The following is a 27,742-nucleotide window of genomic DNA, read 5'->3' on the forward strand; positions in this document are numbered from 1 at the left end:
CTGAGGTCTCAAGGGTTAGACTTGAAAGATCCTCTCAAAACTGATGTTTTCAACAGAGGTGTCGAACAGGCTCAGGTTTGGAGAGCCTTGTATTCTAATCCAGACCCAGTCCTGGGTCAGCTCCCATACTTCTTCCTCTTGCAGCCAAACACCTTCCTGCCCAATGTCACACCCACCCCACTAGTTCACATCTTCTTCGCCAAGCTTCCAGCTACCATTCTTTCTGCCCAAGGCAATTAGTCTGGAGGCCCCCAAACTAGCTGTTCCCAGCTGGTATGGAAGGCCTTCATCAAAGCTTCACAGAAATACTACAGCCAAGAGATCTCACCAGAAGTTGTCTGGAGGAGAGAGGCAACAGCAGAAGAGAGTGAAGGAAAGCAAGGAACCTGGCCAAGCACCAAGACCATCAGAACAAAAAAACAGGCTATATACACTGTGACTTCCATTGCTGCAGCCAAATGGACATGTTAAGAGGGTAGCGAGAGGAGGAGGAATGGGAAGAAATATAAACAATCCATTCAGGGAAAACTGTTTAGATGCCTTGGCTCAGCTGATCTGCTTTAACAAAATCTTTGACATAACCATCTAGGAACAGGATTCTGGAGTCTGCTGAGAAATGAACATTTTCTCTTCCTGCCCCTATTTGGATAATAGTCAGTGCTAGGGCTGTGGAGGATTGAGAAACCAGCCACAGGAAGAGGAGAAAAACATGTCAGAAATAGAACAGCCCAAAGTGCTGTCACCATCAATTCCAAAGACATCACAACCTGCATCAGGAATCACTGCTTATGTATGGCAAAGGTCCTAGACCATGTCTCTAGACCCACAGGGGGTACAGCCTCATCCTCAATCACATGCAGGCCTAATCTATCACTGCCTGTAAAACTTCTACCCAGCCCAGAGTCTGACGTCTTCCCTAACCCATACTCTTCCGATCTGAGTCCTTTGTTCCAGGGTCATGGAAATGATGTTGCTGCTGGTACAGGTGCTTTTCAAAAGTTCAACTTCGTGTCATTTTGCTTTTATTAGAGATCTACATTAATACCCGTTTTAAAAAATATTTTATTTATTTATCTTTAGAGGGGAAGGGAAGGAGAGAAATATCAATGTATGGTTGCCTCTCGTGAGTCCCCTGCTGGGAACTGGCCTGCAACCCAGGCATGTGCCCTGACTGGGAATCAAACCGTGATCATGTGGTTCACAGGCCTGCGCTCAATCCATTGAGAATACCCGTTTTTACTACTGAACAAAGAGATCTGGAAAGGATTTTCACACTTTTACGCAAAAAAGGCAAAATGTGAAAATAGTATTCAGCTTTTATTTTACAGGGAGCCAGTATAGAGGCAGCATGTACCCTGAGCAGCGAGAGTGACACCGCCAAGCTCCTTCCCCAGGAGCTACACTCAGCCATTAAGCTGCCATAGCTATGAACTGTTTCTTTGAGCATCTGTGCTTTATCTTCATTTACTTTGTGCGTTCATTAGCAAGATGTGTCCTAAGGTGATTGCTTCTCCATTTCACACCATTTTGGCTTATTAAAGGTTTCATGGAAATGTTCTCCTTTCAGATATTGAGGCAAACTATAGGTTTGTAAAGACTAGCAAGATGGTGGGGAAGGAGGACAGCATTATGGTGCAGGGGGAGGGGGGAACAGGATATGCTGGGTGATGAAATGCTGAGAAAAGAATTGAGAAGAATTCATAGGTAGCAGCCTTCAGATCGTCTTTACATTTGCCACACCCAATAAACTAGAACAGTATACATCCCCTTCACTTCAAAGAGCACCAAAACGTAAAATCAAACAGCCTATGGCCTGTCACCATTATTTGGATCACCTTCTGCCAGAAAGCTGTGGAAGGGGGTGCCATTACGTGATACCCCTTATGAGAAAAAAAACTCTGAAGCCCAAAAGTGGGTGAAGACACTGCTGACTTCAGGCTACAGTGGAACATTGTTTACTGGGCTATTACACTGCATTTTAAAACAGTCAAATTTCATATGATGAGAAAAAGGTGTCTCAAGTTACCAATCCCAGGAGAACATCCACTAGTGTTTGTATAGCCAAGGACGATGCTTCCCTCGGCATTACATAGCATCATTAATGTACTCTTCCAAAACAGCAGAAAGGGCCATTGAGATCACAACATCCAGCTTCCTCAAGGCACATAAAGAGCTGAAACTAGAGGACAAGGTAAGCCTGAGTCAGAAAAACTCAGTAAAGGCTCATTGGTTAAACTGGCATAAAAGATGCTGGAACAGAAAGACCAGGAATAGCTAGAGATTTCAACATCTTTTATGACATCAGGCTTTCAGGAGAAAGATCCAGGTCAGAAGGCTTTAAACTGGCTTTCTGTATCTTGAACTAAGAATCTACATAAAAGATTCAAAATTTTAACAAATGTTTACTGAACTCGTGCTATTTATTTAGCCAAGCTCTGCACTAGCCACATTGACTATGGTAGCTCAACATATTCTCATGATAACTCTTTGGCATTGATTTTCTCATCTATAAAGTCAAAACCAAGCAAGGCACTTCATCCCCTGAGACGTAGGCATACACCTCTGGAATCAGACTGATACCATATGGTTCTGACTGACATATATCTGCCATGTGACCTTAGACCCATTTGCTGACTGCTTGGAACTTCAGCTTTCCACAGTAAATTATTGGAGGGAGTTACATGGTCACATGGGATGAGCTTACCATTGGGCCTGACATATTAAATACAAGTTTCTTCTCTTCCATTCCAGATCTAGTGCTCCTGTGAGCTTCAGTATAGCCCAAAGATGGTAACTGGGTGTGCTTGACTGCCTTCAATTATTAAGAGCATATCTTTCTATCTTGAGTCCACTCTTAAGTGGGCTGAACCTGAGTAGCACTAAACAGATACCTGTTGACTGACTGGCTCATACTGGGTGTTGTGGAAGGAGCACATAGCACTGGGAGCCCGGAGGCCTGGGTGGGAGCTCTGGCTCCTACTCTAGCTTGCTGAATGGTCTTGACCTCTCTGGGCCTCAGTGTTCTCATCTGTAAAACAAGGGGAATAGATCAGACATTCTGATTCTAGTTGTTTTTTTCCACATTGTTATAAAATATTGGGCCTTCCCAAGCCCCTCTGCCTAGGTCCTGGGTTGGGAGGGTAATTCAGTGTCTCACCACTTTCCGTAGCTTGTTTCTTGGCTTATGTCTAGCTGGCTTGAGCATCATTCTGTGACGTTAACGTGCCAACGCATACAAGCAACAACTTCTACATGTTAATGCTTTCCTTTCTTGTTCTTTTCTTTGGATAAGAAACCAGGGCCAGGAATAAGGTGGCCTCAAGTTCTGGAAGACACTTCCAAAATTGCAAAACTTGCATTTAATTCAACCAGGACTGCTCTGTGAAGTAGCAGGATTGCTTCATTCCCAGAAACAGGGACTTGTTTTTCAGGCAAGGTGGCACTTTGGAGGACTTTCCTTTGGTGAATGTGCACTGGTCAGTGTAGGCCCTGGGGTGAATTGCTGACTTGTGCCTAAGTCTCATAGGATTGTGGAGGTGAAGGTCCAACTTAAGAAAGAAGTGGATCCAGAGAAGATGGGTGAGGACAGAGAAACAAGAGAACTGTGAAACTTCTCATTAAGTGGAAAAATAATAAGAGTACCAAGTATATGACTCTGAACAGAGGGGAGGGAAGAAAGGGCAACAGGCAAAAGGAAATGATGCAGTGATTAAATACCCCTAAAAACTACCATTAACATTTTTTGTCTGGGGGTGCTAACACAAATATGTCAAATTCAAAACCACATTACTCAATCTAAGACTCCTGGTCAGTACATTTGAGTACCGACATGAACACAGCCACTGTTGTTCTGGCTAGAAGAGAATCCCAGTAGTAAGGAGACGCCTGAGAGCAGCTCTTCGGCCTTAGTAGTGCGCTAAAAAGTGGGGCAGGGACCACAGGTCAGGACAACTAGGTGGTTTAAATTCTCTTGAACAAATGTCCATAGGGTGCAATCCAGAAGTAGCTAGATACTCAAATGTCTGATATTTTCAACAAGCATCTAGAAGAGATCAGGATTTCCAACAGCACTGAATGGAAGGGTTTATGGTAGAAGCTTCTTCTTTGAAAAAATACCCCAGGATCTAATATGGCAGGACTCTCAAAAGTTCTTCCCTATAGCTCACACCCTGGTTGTGCTGTTGAATACAGGGCACAAGGATGGTTTCAGAGAAGACCAATTCAACCACGAGGTGCCATACCTGAACTACAAAGCCAAAGAACCATGTACCCCTAGATAGGGAGACTCAATGGAAGGCACCTGAAGTTTTGCCCCAACGCTCAGAGGGTATGGGCAGTAGCCACAGAATAAAGTGCTAACTGAGGCAGCTATGTAACGCTGACAGAATCACCCAGAGTAGAACCCACCTGTGTTGGATGGAGTAAAGCCCGGCAAGGAGGGGCTGTTGAGGCCAGGGAGCAACACAGGAGGAATGCCCTGGAGTGCCGGATATGCTGTAGGAAGGTTAAGAGCCTGAAGAGGGGCGTTGTCAAACATCCCTTGCTGCTGAGCTGCCAGTCCGAGGACCTCATTGGCCTTTTTAATCCGGTCCAACTCTTGTTGAGCCATCAACTGACGTACAGTGGCTGGGTCAAAGTATTCTTTCTCCTTGTCCAACTGGCTTCCAATGGTGTCTTTAACTTTGGAGATATGCTGTTGGGAAAAGATATGGTCACGTACAGACAGCCGAGCGCTGTACTTGATGCCACACAAAGTGCACTCTGTTTTGGGTCCCTCGTAACTTGTTTGGTTTATACCAAAATGCTTGGCCATGCTTAACTTAGACTTCTTTTCTTTTGCCCGGGCATTCTGGAACCAGACCTGAACAACTCTCTTTGGCAGTCCAATGTCATTACCTAGGACCTCACACTCTAGCATGGTGGGTGTCCTGTAGTCATTAAAGCATGACTTGAGGACCTTCAACTGCAGATTGGTCATTTGAGTGCGAAAACGTTTCTGCCCAGGCCGATCCCCGCTGTCTCCAGATTTGCCCGCTGACCCACTTGCACCAGGACTTGGGGAGCAGGGGTCTGCAAGGCTTGAGGTTTCACTGTAGTCCACTGTACCTTCATTGTCATATTCCTTGCTGTAAAAGCTCGGGGCTGGGCTGACCAGACCTGATGACAACCGATCTTCATACTCAGACATTGCCATCATGGCTGCTTTAGTCAACCCATCATTGGGCGCAGAGGAGGATTTGGTTTCAGTTGCTATTCCTGTCGCACTGTCATTATCTGCGTTGCCCTCATCTCCAGTAGTGGTGTCTGTGATTGCTGTGTTGACAGAGGAACAGTCGTCGTTGTCCAGCTTAGTTTGGTCAAAGTTCAGATTAACTGCGGACATGGAGGGGCTTTCAAAATCTTCAATCCCTTCTACTTTGATGGAAGAAGGGCTGAGAAGAGTTCTGGGAGACAGCTCCATGGTTTTACTCACAGGCGAGAGGGGAACACCTTGGCCATCACTACTGCTTGGGGGGAGGTGGGAAAAGCTGGTTCCATCAAAAATATCTCCTTTCATCTGGAGTCCCCCATCGCAGTCTAAGAGCATTGCAGACAGAGTTAGGTTGTAGCCAGCTCTCTTAGCCTCATGCCAATGACGGGACCGGATATGAGCCTCAAGGGCAGTCTTGGCTTTGAAGAGGGCTCTACAAAAAGGGCATCTCCTATGAGCCTGGGCTGGACCCACAGCCCGGAACTGTCCTTTCCTTTCCCGGGCACGTGTGTTCTGAAACCAGACTTGCACCACACGTTTCTTCAAGCCTACCTCATGCGCAATGTGGTCCAACATCTTTCGAGTTGGATTGGAGTCCAAGAGATACTTTTGGTAGAGAATTTCTAGCTGTTCTGGTGTAATAGTTGTCCTTAAACGCTTGTCTCTCTGAGGTTCTTCTCCTCCTGTCCCGCTGTCGTTTTCACCAGGGCTTGCACTAGCCTTTTCCTCTAGCTTCCTCTTCAGAGTGTTCATGGTGGAGGTGGGAGTTGAAGGAGAGGTGGCTGAGCTTGCTGGAATCTGAGGTATGGCCCCAGAGAGCAGCTGGCTCGCCAGGAGAGGGTTACTAGGGTCAAACAGCATGAAAGGCATATCCAGTGACCTGTCTAAAAACTGAGGGTGGATGAACTGGTTCTGTGCACTCAGGAAGTGAAGCTGCTGATGCTCCTGCCAGTGCTCAAATGATGGAAATGCCAACTTACACTGGTCACACTGGTAGGGAATTAGCTGAGGAGGTAGGTTTGCCAACTGTTGAGGAGTTGATGTGTGGAGGGGCTTAAGTGGCAGGTGAGAGAGCTGCGAAGGACTAGGGCTTGACTGGGGTAAGGGGCACTGAGGGGGAGGTGCTTGTGGAGGAGGCTGTGGTAATGAAGGGGGGGAAGTCAGCTGTGGGAGCTTTTGCAGGGCTGCATTTGTCTTCTGCTCTGGCTGGTCTTGCTGCTGCAGCTCTGCCTTTGGTTGTCCTTGTTTGTCTTGGGTTTGGTTTGGCTGTGCACTGGGAGGTTCAGCCTGCTTTGGTTTCTCATCATTCACCTCTGCTTTTGAGCTGAAGGTGGCCAGTTCATCCGCCTCTGCTGTAAGCTGCAAGAAAGAGGAGGAAGCTGTATTAGCTGATGGTGCCGGGGCGCTGTAAGCCTGTGAGGGCATCGGGGTGCTGCAGGAGGAGCTGGTGGGTGTCAGGATTTCCATGGCATCCATGGAATCCTCGTTTTGGCTGTCATCCTGCCCCTCCTCATCCTCATCTTTGTAACACAGCTTCTTCTGGTGCTTGATGAGATCAAAGATGCGCTGAAACACCAGGCTACATTTTTTGCACTGGTAGTTCAAGTTGCTTGTTCGAATATACCTATCATTTGTAAGCTCACGCCGCTCTCCATCTTTGCCCTCTCCCTGATTCTCATAATTTTTCCTGGCCTTCTGTCGGGCATTTTGAAACCACACCACTATGACTCGGGTTGGAAGGTTCAGTAAATTGGAGAGTTGCTCAAATTCATCGTCCTTTGGGTAAGCATTGGCGTCGAAGAAGTCCTGTAGAACCCTCAGTTGGTAGTCAGTAAACCTTGTTCTTGAAGACCTCTTGCTTCCCCAATACTCCTGCTTCTGAGGTTCCGGTGAAGGGGGCCGGGAGTCAATCTTGAGCTCCTCCAGGCTGGTGATAGGAGGATTGCTGAAGTTGTAAGGAGAGTCCTTATTACGCTGCCGCTCTTTAAAGAGAGTGTTCCTGAACCAGTGCTTGATCACCTTCTGGGGCAACCCAGATTTGTCGGCCATCTCTTTGATCTGTTCTTCACTGGGGGAGTTGTTAATGTCGAAATATTGCCGCAGTACTCGGAGCTGGTCATCCGTGATCCTGGTGCGAGGCCTCTTGTTCTGCTGCTGGAGCAGGCTTGGATTGAGCTGATGCTGGTACAGCTGGGCCAGGTCCGCAGGCAGAGGCTCTACGGGTCCGAGCTGAGGGGGTAGTTGGGCTGGCAAGGTCTGTAGTGGCATCGTCTGCATCATCAGTGGCGAGAAGATGGGCAGCTCCATGGGCATGGAGAGCTGGGTGAGCGGAACGGATGGCTGGGCTGGTGCAATTGTAGGTGAAGTGATGGGTGGTGCCGACGCAGGGATGGCTGGCGTGGATGCAGGCTGAGGTGGTGCTGCAGGAAGTGGAGGCGGAGGAGGTGGAGGGGGAGGTGGTGGCGGCTCTGGGGTTTGGGGCCTCAGGGGGTACAGTTTATCGTAGTGTTCTCTGTACTGTTTGGCAAACCTCTCCAGCTGTTTAAAGGGAAAGTAATTTTGATGAACATGTTCTTGATGACTCTTTAAAATCAGGATGTTGGAAAATAACTTGCCACAGGAGTCACACTCGAGTTTTTCCAGATTTTCTCCCTGCTCTGTCTTCCCATTCTTCTTCTGCACCTTCTGCTTGTTCTCGTTGTACTGAATGACCAGCTCAAAGCCAAAGTTCTCCAGCAAGGCCTTGGTGGCGTTCCCTCTGGCATCTGAGGCGATGCGTGGAGGAAGCATGGAAGGCTCAGAACTACCCCCTGGTGCCAACTCTTTCTTCTCTTTGCCCTTCAAGGCATCTGGCACAGACTCCTTTGGTCCTGCATTGCTTTCTCCCCCTTCAGCACCATCCCTCTCTCTCTGGCTTTCTTTTTCCTTTTCTTTGATGACCAATTTATTTTTCTTTTCAGGGTGCTGGCTTGGCTGTAGGAGGGCGGAGTGACTCTGGGACAGAGAAAGCTGGCTTTGCTGCTGCTGCAGGATCTGCTGGTGGCTCTGCTGTGGGATCTGAACCTGAGCCTTCAGATCTTCCAGCAGGCCTGGGCCTGTCCCAGTCAGTGTGAGCGCCCCGCTGGTCACCGGCAAGCTCACCTCAGGGTTGAGCTGAAACTCAGCACTGGGGATGTAGAACGGGAAGAGGAGATGCTGCTGCTGCTGGAGCTGTAGCAGGGTCTCGGTGGTCATGGGGAAGTGAGGGAGGAGGGTGGGGTTAAACAGCTGAGACTGGATCAGGGCAGCCTGCTGTTGTAGCTCCTGTTGCAAGTGAGCTTGAACTTGAGCTTGGGCCTGGGCCAGTGTCTGTGCTTGCTGCTGCTGCTGCTGCTGCTGCTGCTGCCTTGATGCAATCATATCTGCCAGTTTCTTCCGATTGGTCTCCTTGGGCTCTGAAGGGGAAGTGATGTTGGCACCAATGGGATTCCCCAGGGGCTGCATCCCTATACTTTCGGTTGACACTTGGCTAAGTAAGCTGGAGCTTGGAGCGATGCCAGCACTACTTGGGTTGGTTGTGGTAAAGGTGTTACTGCCACTGGTACTCACAGGACTTGGGGTGGAGGAGCTCAAGGAGACACTGCTGCTATTCCCAGTCCCATTGCTACTGCCACTTGCAGCCTCCAGCTTGGCTGCCCGGGCCTTGGTCTGATGCAGCACAGACCTCATGTGGATCTCCAAAGTGGAACTCTGGCTGTAGGCCACATTACAAGTGTTACACTTAAAAGGTTTGTTGTCTGGGCTGCTGGTAGGTTCTGGCTGACCACTTGCTGATTCTTGAAGGGCTCTCTTTAACTTATGTAGGTGGGAGACAGAGTTATAGTGCACTAACAGGATGTTCTTTTGAGTGAAAGATTCCTTGCAGACAGTACACTTGTAAGGGCGAGAAGGGTCTAGAAATTTCTCCATGGTGAAGTTGGGGCCTTTTCTGAAAGGCAGAGCTCTCTTTGGTTCTGAGCCCGAATCTTCTTGTACTGATCCAGAGTCACTGCCCGTTGGGCTCTGTTTCTCTTCCAAGTCACTCTCTTCCTCCTTCTCTTCCTCAACAATTATGGTGTGGTCCTCAGCCAGGGTGGGGTCTCCCATTGCAAGGAGGTCCCCATTAGCTAGAAGGCCACCATAAAGCTGCTGAATGTCAGCCTCACTCAACTCCAGGTGGCTCGTCTCAAGGTGTTTCTTCAGAGCCTGGAAAGTTCGGAAACTGCGCTGACAAAGACAGCACATGGTGGCAGCTCTGATCACATGGTACTGAGAGTGGAGCTGCAGCTTTTCAACAGTCTTGAAAGCCAGGCTGCACTGATTACAGCGGTACTTGTACACGTGGCGATCTGACACAGGCAGCTGAGGCCTCTTGGTGTGAACCTCATTGAAGTGAGTCTGAAGAGCTGCAGAAGTTTTGAAAACCTGGTTGCACCCCTTCTTCCAGCACAGGAAGCCCGAATCATCTCTTACAGAGCCTGGGTCAGCAGGAGAGGGTTTCAGATCTCCACCGTGCTCTGTGCTCACGGAAGGCAAGATGTTCTTTCCAGAATCCTCTGAGGTTTCTGTGGGGAAAAAAAATCAAGCCCAATAATAAAGAGGGCTTTGTTTCAAGGATGATGGCATCTAGAGCTATCTACCTAGCAACCCAGCAAGGCCTCACAAACACAGAATCTGACCAAGAAGGAAATGCCCAACCTAAATGTCCCCACACTTCCCTCTCCCAAAGAGTACATATTAAGCACAGGTACACATGAACAGAGAGGACTAAAAGGAAAAACAGAAAGTTTGGACTCCTGATAGGCCTGTATCATATCATAGGTCTGCCTTTTAAACAATATTTAATTGCTGGCTTGAAATCCTCAGTTTCTCAAGAACTGATTTGAAGGTTACTGATTTTAGAGTGGGTTCATCTTTTACATGGATTAATATTGTAGAAGATGTGAATGGATGCTCTCCTGAGTTGTGGGGAATTTAGAAGAACTGTCCAAGAAATTTTGGAATATATTTTTTAGGCATTTTGACTGTCATCTCTATTCAATAAGCAATGAACATTCAAGTGGCAAATTATTAAAATGCAGTCAATTTTTCCTACATGAGATCATCACACCCATAAATATTCTGACCCCTTCTCAGATCAGCTGTTCACAGCCTAATATGGGAAAATCACAAAGGATCCCAACTTAAATCTTAGCTGCTGACAGTAGGTGAACTATGGAGGAGACCCTCACAGATGGAGGTCTAAGGGTCCATCGAGGTAGGATGTGCCACGGAGCACCACCATCGTGATCCCTGTCTGTGACAGCCTTCCTTCTCAATGCATCACTATGCCGTGTCCTGAGGCAATCCCAGAAGACTTAGAGAACTTTGTGTGGAGGCGGGTCTTAGAAAGACAACTAACCCAATGCCCTGAGATCACACATGTGATCCACAAGCACCTAATAATCATGTCCTCGGAGATGGAGTGTTTAACAGCTTAGGGCGGTGAGTTAAGGGCCTATTGATTGAGTCTCTGGTATTCACTCCCTAAGGGGACGTGCAGCCACTGAAATCCCACTGGTTCTCACCTGATTCTCTCTTTAAACCATATGAACAGTATACAAATACCTGCCAAGAACCAGAGTCTAAAGTGGCTGACAACAGTGCCCCTCATCTTTTAACATTATAGTCATCGTAGGAGTACTGTAAAGTATTCTTAGCACCCTTGCTCTGTGCAGATTTTGGCCCAGCATTTCATTTTGTCTCCGTGTGCAGGGGTCCAGAATAATGGCACTGACCAGGCTGTTTCCCTGCCTCCTCCACACTGGAGCTTCCGTCTCGGTCTGGAACAGCTGCTGGGAGAAACATGCTGCTGGGCATCACCATCTCAGGAGTGGTCACCTGAGGAAGGAGAGGCAGAGAAATGAGGAGAGTCAAATGGAGAGGAAAGAGACACAGACTCGGGAAATGTGTAAAAATTATTTAATAAGCAGAATTAGCCTTCACCAGTTTAAAGCTGGAGGTGTCACTTTTCATAGCTCACTGAAGATTCATGTTTATTAGACAAAGCTAACATCAGTCAAAAGTGTTTCTACGGTTACATTCTGGACATAATTAGCAGTGCACACTTGAAGAATAATCTTATTATTAATATTTTTCCTTTATGCAGAATTTTGACTTTGATCACTGACAATGTTTTGTCATGGGCTGTGAAACTTCTTGTGCAACCAATTAGGTAGATAAGTTGAAAGGCCCACCTTAAGCTGCTGAAAACATAATAAGGGCCCTAATTAAATCATACCTAGTAAAGTACACTGTAATCTTGAAGCAGAGGGAGCATTGTAGTACTGTTTTCAAAATGTATTCAGGCAAGAAGAGGAGGGGAATAAGAGCAAAGGAAAGGGTAAGAAGAGAAGAGAACAAAGGAAGGCTAAGGACACGCAGACACATTGGCAGATTTTCCAGGAAACAACATTTTGTAACCCTTTGCAAGCTGAGATCAGGTGCAAATGATCATTTCTTAGGACTCCCTTAAACCAGGATTTCTTCTGGAGTCTTTGCCCAACGTACACAGCATCAGAGGAAACCTCTGGCTAGTGTCCCTGCTGTAGAGGGTGCCCCCAACAGCATTCTACAACAGTGTAGCCCCACTTTGATCATGACCATTGTTTCCTAATAGAACAGTTCCAGAATTAGCCTGGATCAAACAAACTGTAATTTTAGGTCAGATCCTCAGACATTTCTCTAGGCTTCACTGCCATCTGGTCAGAAGTCTGTACAAACAGCTTACCATTTGTTTCATGTTGATGTGATACACATCCCTCAATATCCAATGTAAAGAGAAAAGGTTCTTTGCTTTAAAATTAGTAATATCCCTTTGCCAGCTATAGGGTGGGAAGGTGCCTGGTGATGATACTCCGGAATGAACTAGAAAGCATCTCCTTTTCGATGCCAGCCTGAGAAATGAACTGACCTTGAGGTTACGGGAACGGACACTACCATCACCACTAACACTTCTGCACGGTGCCCAGTGCCCACTCGGAGGCATTGTGTTTTCATCAGCAACACAAGTATCATGATAATATCTATCTTCACTTGTTGCAATGAGTGGAACCTCTAGATTACTGTTCAAAATTAAACATTTTAAATAACTTTTTAATAGTTTTAAGATCTTGGCCTTGCTCAAAATAGCTGCCGATTATCAGTGATTAGAATTATCAGTGATGTGCTTGAGGAAACCCAGACAACTGTCCACACTGACACCAAAAGGTACTACACCAACCCACCTAAGGGTGTTAGAATAATTTTGGCAACCCAGATGCTAGGAGGTGCAAAAATTAAGCAACAGGCACTACGCAGAGGAGTTCTGAGAGAGCCCAGGCTTACAAAGAGCAGGTGCACGGCACGTGAACACGCACGCCAGAATTCCTGCTCTCAGACATCTGCACCTTCACACAAAGCTCGTCGGCAGCTGGTTAAGGCTAGCTGTTGATGAATCGTTAGGAATGGAGTGGAGACTGCCAAACTCATTCCATCTATTTTCTTTTTAATGGAAAGCATTTCTGACCAGTGTGGTTGGGGAGTCCAGCGGGAGTCCAAGAAGTGAAAGGTCACGGATTAATTTATAGTCCTCAGCTGAGGGGGAGCATAAGGCTGGGGGCAAGAGGAGGAGAAAGGGGAAGGAAAAAAGACCCCCTCCCACCTCCTTTCTCAGTGTAGCTGCAGGATCAGTTCTTTCCCCGGATCTTTCGGAATTATAAAAAATGAATCACGAGAAATTTTAAAAAAGCCCTACAGAGTAAAAAAGAATAAAATTACCTAACACCTCAGCTGCACATCATTATAGAAAACTGTGGGCTTTTTATACGCATTACAGTAAGGCAGACATCCCCTCTAACAGACTCAGTACGACGGATCAGTAATTGTTTTCATACACTTTAATTAGAAAAACTCAGATGGCTATGAATAATAATGGAAAAGAGAGACTTTTGCACTTGAAAGGTTGAAGTCAATCAAGTGTGAATGACGGCAAAAAAGAAAAAAAAAGACACCAATTCATCAGCCCTCTGTTGTCTCCCTGGGACTTTAATCATAATTCCTGATTGGGATTCAAGGAGGCAGTAAGCAGCGGTTCTTTGTCTGCCTTCACCTTCCATCAATTAACTCTACCCGAAATATAATCATCAACCTCGCATGCTCCTCTGCATCTTAATCTGGGCCTCCAAACCTGTAAGTCTTGCCCCATATGTGTTTAAGTAATTACTTTTATCTACCTGCATCTTCTCATCTATAGTATACCCAACCCCTCCCTGAGAAGAAAAAAAGCCTTGGTACATAAAATTTTAATGAGCAAGAAATTCTCAGAAGGCAAAAAGGAATATCCCTAAAGGGAATCCTACGGATCTAGACATGCTGGTAGGGTCTCTCCATGCATGTGTCTGAACAGCGCAGCTGAGAACGGAAGCCTCCTTGGTGCACATGCCATGGAGGGCCCCGTGTCAGCTCTCGGACACTCATGCCCTCCTGTGCCTGTGTCCTTTCTTCCCTCTCCTAGGAGCTCCCAAAGCTCTCCTCAAAGTTTGCATGCTTTTTCCTAAAGCCATGAGTTTAGTCCTGCCAACAGCTCACTGAGTTCTGTTCACTGAAGAGGAGGAGAGCTGGCCAAATGCAGAGTCTCTTCAACACTTACCTACCTTGGCCCACCCCCTCGTTTTCCAATTGTGTGTAAAGGTCAGACTATCCCAGCCCCAGTCTCCGATGGAGAGCTGGAAGTCCGTCAGAAAGGCAGTCGTTTAACTGCCGAGCACAGTTGGGTAAAGACCTTCCCTTTCACTGGGACCACTGGAGCATGTGGGTGTCTGAGAGCACAGAACCAGGCCATGGTGTGACCAAAACCATCCCAAACGAGTCCAAACCTCAGAGGCCCTCAACTAACTGAATCCTGCCATCAGGACAGAGAACACACGTGTGCACACATCTCCCTCTGCCTGCTCTCCCACTCCACCCACAGACTCAAAGCCAAACAAAAAGGTTTAGGTTTGGCCAGGTAACAGTACACAGTAAGTCCAAACACTTAACACTTTTTACATTGACTCCACCATTCATATAGATTGATTTTTCTAAAACTCTGTATACCAATAAACACTGAACATGTTCAATTATGTCCTGATATTCTACCCATTAATGTATAGAGGGGACCCGAGACTATTAAAACAGATTTTTAACCAAAAGTAAAATAAAGTTTTTCTGTTAAGAAAACCAATTAATTTGACCCATTAATTCCTCAGAATTTGGATTTCTCAAAATTGGCCTTGGCCATATAACGGGCAGTTCTATAGTGATCTTATTAACCTATTAGGACAGGTGATCTGAAATTATGCTAATATCCCTAAAGATGGAAGTAGATAAAAGTAATTCCTTAAACACATGTGGGGCAGGACTTACAGGTCTGGAGGCCCAGATAGCACACATACTGCTCCCTCCCTTGTGAGTCAGCTTCATTCCTTCCAGAGTGTGCACAGTTGATGGGGCTGGAGGGCGGAACCATCAACTGGGCTGGGTGCAGAGAATTTGAAAACACCAAACAGGTCTCGTATAACGAGAGAAATGTGGAGATCTGTTCAGATGCTGAAATTCTCATCTACAACCATGGAAACAGAAGTGTTCCACACTGACACTAGAAGTCTTCAGGCTGAGGCAATGCCAGAGCAGCTCAGTGGTTGGAAAGGAAGGGCCCCGTGTGACTCTCCCCTCATCCACTCATCTGACCATCGTTCACTAAGCACTGCACAGGTCCCTGCGCCCAGGAAGCTCACAGTCTACAACAATTAACCTTTTCGAGATCACACAATCTTCAGGAAATTTGGTCAAAGTTGCAGATTCCTAGAAAAATACTTGTACACACAGACTATTGTCGATAATTTCAGGAACTCATAGGCTCCCTAGAAGGAAATCCAGGGGCTCAAGTTAATTGCTCTTGGATACTAGGAAAGGTGACATGGGTTCATAAATGCCTAGCTTCTACTTCATATTCAGTTCACCATTATATTTAGGATTTTGATTTAATGCCTTTCAAATTTCTATGAGGTCAGTGGACCCTAAAGCCCGAAGGACACACCTTATAAAACCCAGAGGTTTAGATATGGTCCAGTCCCCACTGTGACAGCTGGTAGAGGCCACCACTATTTCTTCTTCCTTGGTAGAACAAGCTGTAATCATAAGGAGCCCTCCAGTCTCCTTGCTTTCTCCAGGTCATGGATGCAGAGCAGCGAAATACAACACCCTGAGCAGCCTCGGGTATATACTTTGCTGACAGTTCTTAGAGAGCTGTCCATGCAAATTCACTTCTCAAAGCCATTGTCTGAGGTTAGTTAGCTCAGTGCAATCAGCAAGTCCCACATGCTGGACAGCAAAGAGATTTTCTTTTAGAAAAAGTATGGAACCTGGTTTCTCTGAGACTCTCGTCCCTACAGCCTTGGCATTGCTCACCTAAGTGGGGCCTCTTTCTGAAAGGTTCACTTTTCCCAGTATAGACTTGCCAAACCCTAGACTCCCAAAGAAGCCTCAAATTGTTCACTTTTCTGTCCAATCAGTAGAATGAAGAACTTCAGACAGGGGTAGGGTGGGGGGGGGGGGAGTCTTGGACCCAGGCCTTCCTGGTACAGACCTGGCCAGTCTCTATGAATGAGGAAGTACTGGTTCTGTTTGACAAATCTGATCATGAAGTTAAAACCCACCTGCTTCCGGAGCTGGGCATTCTAGCCAGTGGTTTGTCTAAAGCTCCAGTGAGAGGCCAGCTGCTCACTTCCTCTCCCACACCTAGATGGCCTCTGGGGCCTGCCGGGCAGTCTCTGCACTAACGAAGCCAGCAAAGCAGGGCACCTCTTGGCAGCAGAGCTTCAGAGGGTTTTCTCCCCTTCTTTCAGTTCTTTCCAAATGTGCCAGGCTGGACACTGGACCACGGAACCTAGAGGGCCTGGTTTCCCTCTTTGTCTTGTTTCCTTTCTAAAATGTCTTCTGTGTGGTTGTCGTTCCCTTTAAAAAACATAAAACCCAGGAAGGAAAACTGCCGGGCCACGTTAGCTTTCATGTGGGCCAGAAACAAACATAGCCTTAAACCAGAGTTTAAAAACTAAGAATGAGAAAGACTGTAAAAGGAGGTGAATGGGAAACCAGGAAACACATGAACAGTTAACTGAGAGAGAAAAAAGAGAGCTGAGAAGGAGAATGAATTGGAGAGAAGAGCTTCATTAGACTCAGAAAGGCAAGCAATGGCAGTACACCAAGGTCACTTCTAATTTAGACCATCTAATTGGCAAACAGGCTCCAAATGGCTATCATCTCACAGGGCTTGGAATTAATGAAGCCCGATTATTTTCATTACCTTCCTCTGAGATGGAGACAAAGTGAGAGAGCTGGGACCCAGGCGGGTGTGACAGCCCCAGGGCCAGTGGCCACCCAGTAGCCCCAGTGTGTGGGTGCGTGTGTAGGGGCGGGCGGCGCAGGCAGCCAACCTACCCCAGAGACTCGGAGATGCACAAGCACACATCAGGCCCAGAGAAACATCAACACTGACCGCAGAAAAGATCACGGGAGAAAAACTACTGCTCCCACAAGAGAGAAAGAGACAACTCCAGGCAGAGAAGTGAAGGGCCAGGAGCAGAGAAATCTATGCACGTACAAAATACCGCCCCCCAAAAAAACCCAAAACAAAACACAGAATAATTAAGAACTACCAAAGGGAGAGAAGACGAAGGGCTAGAAAAAAGGGTGTTCCTGGACTGCTCAGGAGTCAATCCCCATCTCCACTGTGAGATCATATTTTGTTAAGTGATTACAGAACAAAGACAATTTCCCTATATTAATGCTCCAGGATCCCAGTTGTGTGGCCTGTCACTTAGAGTGATAGTGATCAATTAGAATAATTTAAGAGTATTGAAATGCCTGGTAGGTGGTCTTTTCCATTCTCATTTAGGGCTAGAAACATGTCTCCCGTGTCCTCTATCCTCCTTCCCCAGATGAGTGGGGAAATGAGGGCAGAGAGCAGCAGCTCCTACGTCTCCATCTCTGGCTCGAAATCTCCGAGGTCTGTAAACAGGTGAGAGTTCTGTGGGACTGACGCTGGGGGCGGGCTGCTCTGTCAGGTCTGGAGGGGCTCTTGTCTCACGGCCTTTAAGCTTTACAGATTTCTTTCTTTCACATGACGTGTGTGAAGACACCCTTTGGAGCTTGGTTTCCAATAGGCTGAGCAGAATGAAGTGCTGTGGGTGCAGTTTCCATAGTGGAGGGCCGGAGCTTCAATTGTTCCCAGTGGAGAATATTTTTCAAGCCCCTTCATCAGTAAAAAGAAGGGGGCCCATGGAAGACACAGATATGAGATGCAGAGCATAAGCAAGCAGCTGTTACCATAGCAACAGACATATTAGACACTGCAGGTTCCTGAAAGCTGTCTGATAAGGTATTATTAAATGAAGCCTCCTCAAAACACTCTCCATTTACAACTGAACGGAAAGACATTGTGTGGAAAGTAATCTATTTCCATTTATCAGGGTGGAATTTACTTTTAGAGGGACTGAAACCCAATTCAAACCATATCCTGAGACCTTGGATCCAGACAGCAAAAAATATTTACCAGAATTTATAGCTTTAGATACCCTGGACACACCCGATGTCTGCCAGGAACTGTCTGTTTAGTGTATTTTGCCAGCTCTTCCCACTCCACAGCCAAAGGCAGCTAACTCAGTCTGACCCTTTGGTAAGGAAGATTCACTCCTCTTACTGGTGTTCAGCCACTCAGGGACAAAGCAGATAGGAATTTCTCGGAGGATGAATGACCACGCATTGTTCATTCCTTAATGATATGGTGTAGAAATGGAGCTCTGATTTAAGGGGCATTTCTCACCATGCTGTTTTCAGAGCTTCCTTTTCCATTTTGCCAGGAACAAACAGATATACAGTCAGAAAGCTTAACCAACAGTATAGTTCCCCGCGGCCAATTTCCTAATACAATTACAGTAAAATACCCTCCAGGGGCAGAATTTTAACCACAAGTTCATTATAATCATTTAGTTGTAACACATGCAGATTCCACTTTAACACCAGTTTCCCGAGGAAGAATAGTGGCATTTGCTTTGCTTCATCAGGGCACAGACAAGACCCGGTGCTCCAGCAGGATTCTGGGGGCGGACCGGGAGGTGTGGCCACAAATGCTTGTCCAGCCCTGCTTGCCTGTCTTCTTCTACTGAACTAAAGGATAAGGTGGAAGTGCTTCACACAGTCCAACGCAAACCAGCCTCATAACTTGCAAAACCAATTCAGTACTGACAGCCCTGCAGTAACTCCATCTTCTCATGCAAAGAGAGAGTACCAACCCTCCTTACACCTCTCAGTGCAGAGTAAAACCCTTATAGGGTTATATTTCCCACAACTTTCAACTTTATTTCTGAATCCATTAACTTCCTCTTGGTCCTAGCACATCAACTTCTATAATCACATTCCGTACAATTTCCACACTTTTCAGAAATGTCTAGAAAACATCTCCACTTTGTGCTGTGGGAAGATGAAGTGCACAGGGATTTTGGTACAAGGTACCAAGTACAGCCCCTTTAGGAACCATGTTTCTCCTATTTAATTTTGTTGTCAGAGATTCTTCTAGAACAGGGTTTATTAGCTTGGTTCCATGGGTGAATTTTAGGGTATCCTTATGCTTCCTGGCATTGTACAGACAATTTGGTGTATGCATAATACTTGATGGAGGCCTTAAGAGTGGTTGTCAAACTTTAGTATGCATAGAATGACCCAGTAAGGCTATTGAATCCTTTCCTTTAGTCTCCAGAAAGCTTGACAAACCACTGGTTGAGAAGGTGCTAGTTAGTGGGTAACACTCAGAAATATTTTAGGGATTGGTACCCAAGCAAGCAGCAGTTAACACCCTGCCTTTGAAGAGTATTGGTAAATTAAGAAGGTTCATAATGACTACCTTACTATTGCTGTTATGAAAATATGACAAATAATGGACATTTGAAATATATATCTCTAGGAAACAGAATATAAATTATAAAAGAAATTACTATCATACAGATCACTATAGGCCCACAAATGCTAGAACAGATTTGTATGAAACAAAAAGTAACCACCCAAGTAAAAGGAAAATGTAATTACGTATTGAAAATGCTTCCCTCCCCACCCGCCTTTCTGTTCCTCAGGGCTTCCATGGTTGCAGGCCATCAATGGGAAGTGTAATGAGGCCGGAGTAAATCGCCTTGTTGAGCTGTTTCCAAGACGGTAAGAATGCTGGAAAGACCTGTTACATCTGCAAAGCCCACACATCTGCAGAGCCCACCCATCCACAGGAGGAGGTTTCTGCTCACAAAGGAACTTTCAACAATGTTCACCATCTATTTGAAAATACCCATGGAAGGTGAATTTACACTTGAAAGAATTCTGAGATGAAACTCATGCTAGGTCACCTTTGAGTTTCCTATTGGCTGCTAACATTCTTTTAATGCATCACCGATGATGCGGTCCTCACAACTAACATTGCTTACAACATTACTCATTAATTTCACAAAACCAAATGGAATGGGAAACAAGGTTACATGTCTGTGACATGCGTGTTACATCATGGAATTCTGAAGAGGCTACGTCTCTGGGAATCTTCACACCAAAAGGCAACCAGATTAACTTCTGATCACTAGAGGAAGACCACTGAGGGGAACTAGTCTTACCTCTCACTGATTTCAGCAGGGCAGTAACAAGAAAAGGGCTTTCACAGCAGTCCCAGCACAGACAGAAAGTAGGACATTAGTGTCACTCAGAGAATTTTGGAGAGTTTTCACATCACGATTAGATTTAAACCTTTTTACTAACTTTTTGGGCCAAGTTTACAGAGGCCACTTAGAGCCATACTCTCACAACCTGCAGAGGTAGCAACATCATGTTCAAAGTGCAGAGCCCTCATTAATGAATCAACATGCACTGTCCAAATGCCCATTTTGCTTTGCGAATAACAGTGTCCCCTGGAGAAATGCCCATGTTACAGGGCTACACGCCTAGAGTCAGAAAATGTGAGTTCGACTCTCAAGTCTGCCACTTACAAGGGACATCAAGTCAGTTAACTTCTCTGAGCATCAGTTTCCTCAGCTATTCATGTAAATGTGTCAGAGTCTTTTGTGAGGATGAAACAAGACAAAATGATTGTAAGAGCACTATAGAGCATGATCTACTCAATAAAGATGTGGGGAATCTGTAACAATTTCTTCATATAAATGATTAGCTCTCTAGGTCTCTATATCCCTGAGAGAGAAGATGAAAATAAAGAAGGTTGAGAAACACATACATACTCAGCTCTCTGGGCCACAGCCATGCCACAGTCATGCCAAGTCTAAGGCAGGCACAGTAGAACAAAGGTCACAGAACTAGGACCATTTCTGACATTTCCAGCTCTATACTGGCTTTCTCATCCAACACCACGTCACCTTGTCCCTGCTATGGCATCACCTTTGACCCTTGGGGAAAGAAGAGCCACAGGGTCCTGCTCCTGTGCCTTACCGTCATAATGAGCTTCTCCACGCAGTCAGGGGCCACGCTGTGGAGGTGGGTGAGGTGCAGCTGGAGGTGGATCTTGTTGTTGAGCATGTCCTGGCACAGGGGGCAGCGAAGCATGGGCTGCACTGAGTGCTGCGTCATGGCATGCACCCGGAGCCGGTTGACGTCGGCATTGCTGTACTTGCAGTAGGGACACTGGTACATCTGTGGGGAACACACCCATCCTTCTGGCTTAATCTTCAGCTCCCACTGACAACCGTGTCAGCCCCAAGCCCACCAACCCAAGAGTTCATTCCCCACCTGTGTCTGAAACACTCACCCACCAGCAGAGCCCTTTCCCGACTCACCTGCTCTGCTTTAGTCTCCTCTGATGTTTTTGGTCGCTTCGAAGAGAGAGGAGACTCTGAGCTACCTGGGAAGGAGATGCGCTTGGAGGTTGCGGGAGAATCTGTCAGCTCCTTTTCTGCTTGGCTGGACGAAGCTGGAAGAAAAAGCAGAAGATGCAGTACAGCAGCCAGACCAGGCCAGCTCCCAAAGGCTTTGTGTTGGGTGAAAATCAACATTCATTTATAGCACAGCATTTTCTTGAAACATCAAAATTCAAGCAGGATGAACATCTAGACTGACTTATCCAGCACATTGGAAAAGATGCAAGTGTTTCTTTCTTCCCCCAAGAATTTTCTGTCATTATTTTAACACCTGAACACTAAGGGAAAAAAAGTAAAGGAATAGACAACAAGGCTGAGTTGGATCAAGCTCAGTTCATTCAAGTCTTTTCCGACCTCTTCCAATCAAGACACAACCTGCTGCCTTGTAGGCGCAGGGTAGGTGGGAGGGTCTCACCAACTGCTTCGCCAGAACCACTCGTCAACCTGAGTACCAGACACAGTCTGTCTTCCCAGAGGTCACAGGCTACATGCTCCCAACTGTACTGACCCAGCCCGCAGAGCCACAGCACAGCAGACGCCCATAAATGTGACCCGAGAACAGTTCACACAGATGTCTGCATACAAACGTGGTGCGGCAAAAGGAGGGTCACTGCTGTTCATGTAGAAAACAATGTGATAATTAATAAACAATAATATTTATTTCACATCTTCACAACTGTAAACCTACTTTTGCCCCATCCTATCTGTGGGGAGAAACATCGAGTTTGAGTTCAGCAAGTTGCTTTTTGGGAAGAAGTAAATGAAGGTAGAACAAGGCAGGGTATGACTCTAACTTATAATCTAGCCCAGCAATTTTCAACCTTTTTCATCTTATGGCACACATAAACTAATTACTAAAATTCTGCAGCACACCAAAAGATACATTATATTTTTTGCCGATCTGACCAAAAAACAGGTATAATTTTGATTCATTCACATTGGATGGCTATTGTTGTGTTCATCGTTGTCATTTTTTAATTTGATAGCCTAAGGGAAAAGAAGTCAGTGCCCCTGACTAAATAGTCAGGTATTGCATGTTTTAAAAAGCCTTGTACCACCCCAGTGGAAAACTGCTGATGTAGCCCATGCTCCGGACACAAAAGTTTATTCAAAGTGAGTGGTACAAGGTAGAATATTTCCCATCTGCTTGCCTAAATCATGTCCTGCACACCCCACCCACTCCACCAGAAAACCCACAACAGTAATGAGTGAGGAGAGTCACATGAGACTTTGGTAGCAAACAGTGGGGATGAAAGTGGGTGGAAGGAGTTCTCTGAAGCATAAGAAGGGATCAGGAAGACTCCGAGGAGAAAATAGTGGGGCTCAGGCTTTCACCAGGAGAAAGCAGGGCCCCTTCAGTGTTAAGGCAAGTCCCGCCATGGCTGGATTGGGTCACTCTGAAACCTGGCCTGTGTCTAAGGGCTGGCTCTCTCACTGGTTTTGGATGCGGAACTCCATTTTTTAGAATTTTGCAAAAAGTGACAAGAAAAAAAATCTCACTACCAAAGAATGGTAGTGAGAAGATGTGTGACCTCACTGGAAAATAACTGGACTCGCCGGTTCGGAAAGCCTAATTTTTACTGCTTTCTTCTTCACCCAGTCCAGGTACCTGACACGTGTTTCCACTTTCTGCTCAGCTTTGACATTTTTTTCTGATGTAGATACCAAGATGCTGTCATTACAGATGTGTGCTTTAATAAACAATTTTAGAAAATCAATTTTATTCATTAAAATCATAAGGCCACAAAATAATTTTGAAAAAAACTGCTAAACGCAGGAAATATTCCAGGAAGTTGATGCTCTTCCGTGAATGCACATCTTGTGACCTTTAACCCCAGTATCTTGGTAACCTGGTCTACATAAGTTTATAGGACATCTATTATTTAAAAAGTACAAGGACAAGCATATTACACACAGACCTCTCCTCCTCCCAACACACACATTCATAACAGTACTTTAATCTGTCTCGAATCGACTTCAAACCCATTTTGTTCTTAATGGGAGTTATTCATTTTCACTTGAAAGGTAATACATGACGGCTGGGTATTTAATGTGATGGACTGGCTGCCGATTAACTAGGTGCTGTAACATTCTAGACCGGTTCCCCCATGGCCCACTTCCCATCTCCTGGCCCCCACAGACCTGATCCTGAGGAGCCCCGGGTTTCAGGGTTTAGCCCTCACAGTGTACTGGGCCCCTGCTGAGCACTCCCACAACAGGACTCTTTAGTTAACGTTCCAGGGACTTAAGCTCCCCTGCCTCCAGGAGGTGGCTTATTGTCCATCATTTTTCATTTTTCTTACTGGTTATCTTCTATATATTTATTATTCAAATGCATCTTAAAGATGGGGTGGGTGGAGGCATTCTTTAGGTGGTATTTTTTTATTTTTTAAAGACTTTATTTATTATTTTTATGCAGACGGGAAGAGAGGGAGAAAGAGAGGGAAACATCAATGTGTGAATGCCTCCCATGTGCCCCCCCACTGGAGACCCAGCCCACAACCCAGGCATGTGCCCTGACTGGGAACCAAACCGTTGACCCTTTGGTTCGAAAGCCAGTGCCCAATCCACTGAGCTACACCAGCCAGGGCACTTAAGGTGGTATTTTAGATGCTTATTTGTTATGGTCATCTGTTCACCTTCACTATTTCCACCTGTGACCTGGAGGCATTGGGTTAGGGCCTGGGCATGGGTTTAGGAAAGAGCCACTGCCTGCTCCTGTTTCCAATAGAGACAAACCAAGATACAGATTCGGTTCCAAACACCCACGCCATCTTTTTGTGAGTCTGCCTGACCCAAAACAACACTTGTTTTTACAGGACCATGACACTGCCTTCTAAATGCCCTCAGTCTGCCTGCTGCCCAGCTTTAGAATGATTGTCAGTTGTGCAGCTGCTCGGCAGTGTGAATGAATGGGCCCGGAGGCCGACACCACCCCACTCATCTGACTCCCTCGGAGCTGAAAAGCAAACACAGTGTAACCCAGTGCGGCATCAGCTTCCTCATAGGACCAAAGAGTCCATCCTCTTCCTTCAGTGCTGAGCGCAAGATGAATTGGGATGAGGTTGCAGAGGTGAGAATTCTGGTTTTAGAATCCACTATTCTTTCCCCCGGCATGGAGAGGGGAACTTTTATTACCTTTTTTTTTTCAAACTCTCAAACTGCTCTGGAATTCTAAAGCTTCCTTTGTGAGCTCAAGCTAAGGAGTCCTTGTAAAGTATTTTAAAAAATAAAATCGCTCACTCATTCCTCTTTCTCCCTAGTAACACAACAGCCCTGCTGTAGTATGAAATGCTCCATCTAGTGATGTAAAGACTTCTGGGGTTCATCTCCTTTCCACCCCAAATGACCGGCATTTGTATTACGTCAGACCTGTCCAGACATGGACACTAGCCATCTGCAGCTCACTGGCTCCTTCTCTAGGATAAAGCCAAGCCACTCTTATGCCAGATTCTGTTAACACTCACTCACCCTCCATTTCCCTGGGTGATGTGGGGACTGCTCCTACGACTCGCCCAGGCCGACAGGCCCCCTCCTGGCCGGACCTCGGACATTAAAGTACCAATCCACATGAAGACACGGTACTTAAGTCCTCATACAGGTTCTACAGATGAACAGTTATGCACGTTCCCCATCGGCCTGCTGGGTGAGGGGTGACTTGAGGCCAGGCAGTCCGGTTTTCTTGAGCTTTTTCTCTCTGAACAACTTCAAAAGGGCCAGAGTCTCAAAATCAAGGTCTACTTCAGTTCTGTCACCAGCACACATTGTAGCCGTGAGTAAACAAGGTGGTTTGGATACCAAGCAAGAGAATGCACGGTGGTTTTCTGCTTCGAAGACTTCACTAAACTTTGACTTAAATGCTAGGAGAGATGTCACAGTCTTGAAAACATTATTTAACAAATCAATTACTGGTCACTGTAAGCCACCGTGACATCACATTAGTGGAATGTAAGTAGATGCCCTCCAGAGGCAAGCCACAGTTTAAACAGTGCCTGGAAATTTGGGTTTCTACTGGCATCGAAATGGAAACGACCTAAAGGATGCAACTTGTGCTGGCTTTCCCAAGGATGACGAAATGAACTGGAAACAGTGTAGATCTCTCACACAGTTAAGTAAATAATGCCATAGGCACTCCACTGGGTAGTAGAAGACATTAAAAATGAAAGCTATGAAGCAATATAGAAGTCTCTGAGAATGTAAATCAGAAAGAAAAGATAAAATATGCGTTGCACTGGGACACAGTCATATAAAAAAGACTAGAAGACGACACGCAGGTGGCAGCATCATGGACTACTTTCCTATTTTCTCAGTTGGTTACACAGTTCTATTTTTTTTTAAGATTTTGTTTATTTAGTTATTTTTTAAGAGAGAGAGGGGAAGGGAGGAAGAATGAGAGGGTGAGAATCATTGGTGAGTGACAGAAACACCAACATCACGTGATTCCTCTCACACGCCCCCGTCCAGGAACCGGGCCCACAAGCCAGGCATGTGCCCTGATGGGAATCAAACGGCGACCTTCACCTCTCAGGACAACGCCCGACCCACTGAGCCACACTAGCCAGGACTATTATTTTTAATATTATGATTAAAATTTCAGGGGTGTCCAACCTTTTGGTGTCTCTGGGCCACACTGGAAGAAGAGTTGTCTTGGCCACATATTAAATACATTGAGACACGTAATCACAAAACAGTCTTGTGTTTTAAGCAAATTTACTATTTTATGTTGGGCCGCATTCAATGCCATCCTGGGTCGCATGTGGCCCATGGGTTGGACACCCCTGAATTAAACAGTTTAACATTGAAATTCAACTGTCTGGGCCTGAGACTTGGACCCATACTGTGTAAAACATCAGGTGGTATTTTTACTTTGCTGGTTGAAGCAATTTTTCTCATTTTGGCAGCTATGTCATTTGAAAGTATGTGTTAAATCCCAATGAATCCTCCACAGACAACATGCTGGGCTCCTGGCACTTCAAAGGGGATAAAAATGTGGCAAGGAATCACGTGAGTGCATGTACTACAGATTACATACTTCGTAAAGCCAGGCAAGTGGGATACCGTGACAACGGCATGCTGGGTCAAACCCCTACCAAAACCTGACAGGACGTGAGCTGTGGATTCCTTGCCCCTACACTTGACACGGAGGGAAAAAGTACTTGCTCAGCTTGTTAGGAGTTAGGGTCGCCTTATCCAACACACTGATGGACACGAAAAGGACTGGCCCATCCTTGCCGTGTAGTCCAGAAAACTCCAGGTTGGCTCTGTGGGCCGAGAGCCACCGCTTCCCCTGAAACTGCGATGGACCGGCCACTACAGGTGGCAAAGACAACAGGCAGAGCTGGTCTGTGACTCTCCACCTTACTCTCTTAGGTTCCTCCACATTCTAGGAGAAAGAATTCCATTTCAAAGGGAAATACAGTTATCAATACATGGCTTCCTCAGGGGCGAGAAAATCATTTCTGCACAGAAATATCAAGTTCCAGATGGCCTTTGTTTTTAACATATTTGGGAAGTGTTTAACCTCTAAAAATATTTATTTAAAATGTTACCCCTCCTAACTTACTAATTAGAGGGAGTAGGGAAGGAAAGAGGGCCAATCTGAATTCAGGCAAATTCTGTTTGCAGTTTTCAAGAAATGGTTTCATTGTGCTCTAAGCACATAGAATAATTCACACAAGCCTACTTTAAAGAATAAGGAAGAAGAGAATAATTTAGGGCTCCTATAAAAGTGGCCAAGAACGGTAGAATCACAGCCCTGTAACTTCACCTGATAGAACCACCCTTCCTAGGACGATTCCATACCCAATGTGGTCGTCACTAAAAAATTAACATCTGCGCCCCTGAAATGTTGGCAACAGGAGACTTCCGAGTTGTCCTTGTAATACCACAGACAGCCAGTGAGTAGACTTAATGCCAGCACAGGCCACGTTTCTCATTTGTTGCCAGAGTCTGTACAACTCTGAAGGCAGGTAAGACATGGGGCTGCGGCCTCATGAAAAAGAAACCTGAAAATGGAAACAAAGTAGAAGTGGAAGCTTTAGCGGCCCAGTTTTTAGCTTTCCCTAATCATTAGCCAAGACATTGACTTGCCCTCCAAGAATACCACAAGTACTGGTGGAATTAGCATCTGTTTCATGGACACGTATTCTCATGACTCAGCACGCGAATGGCACGCTGTGGGCACGGGGGGCCTCCTGTGCCAGCCTCCTTTTGGGCAGAGACCTCCCTTGGGCACATCCTGTGGATGCCTTGAGCCATCCAAGTGCTAGGAAATTTCTTCTGTATTTCCTCTCTTCATGGTGGAGTGGCCCTTGGAGCAGGCATTCACTAAAATGCTGACCTCTTCCTTTGGGGGGCCCCAAGGTGAGCCCACAGAGGGCCTGGGATGCTGCCTGACATTTAATCCTCGTGGAGAGGCCAAGGGCAGCTGCCACCGCCCACTTTTCAACCATCAGACTCTTAGCTAAAGCACCACTGACAGCCCCTCCATCTAAACTTCCATCTCCCAAACCAGCAACAT

The 27,742-nt window shown here is 46.1% G+C and overlaps 1 protein-coding gene and 1 long non-coding RNA gene across 2 annotated transcripts in view; one reads left to right on the plus strand and one right to left on the minus strand.

Moving 5' to 3' along the window:
- The window catches only part of LOC118999263 (uncharacterized), a 92,277-nt gene extending 79,877 nt beyond the window's left edge, over window positions 1-12,400 (plus strand). Inside the window, exon 3 of the long non-coding RNA XR_005069071.1 lies at window positions 11,024-12,400. This is a non-coding gene — a long non-coding RNA (uncharacterized LOC118999263). The remainder of the gene's footprint in view (window positions 1-11,023) is intronic.
- ZFHX3 (zinc finger homeobox 3) overlaps window positions 1-27,742 on the minus strand; it is a 234,745-nt gene that overhangs the window by 5,730 nt on the left and 201,273 nt on the right. The window contains exons 6-9 of the mRNA XM_037063746.1: window positions 21,142-21,275; window positions 20,798-20,998; window positions 11,047-11,149; window positions 4,408-9,834 (exon numbers count right to left, since the gene is read on the minus strand). Of these exons, the coding sequence (XP_036919641.1) occupies window positions 4,408-9,834; window positions 11,047-11,149; window positions 20,798-20,998; window positions 21,142-21,275 (5,865 nt within the window). The remainder of the gene's footprint in view (window positions 1-4,407; window positions 9,835-11,046; window positions 11,150-20,797; window positions 20,999-21,141; window positions 21,276-27,742) is intronic.

The sequence above is a fragment of the Sturnira hondurensis genome, unplaced genomic scaffold (assembly GCF_014824575.4).
Source record: "Sturnira hondurensis isolate 20B ecotype Veracruz unplaced genomic scaffold, ASM1482457v3 Scaffold0014745, whole genome shotgun sequence".
Lineage (NCBI taxonomy): Eukaryota > Metazoa > Chordata > Mammalia > Chiroptera > Phyllostomidae > Sturnira > Sturnira hondurensis.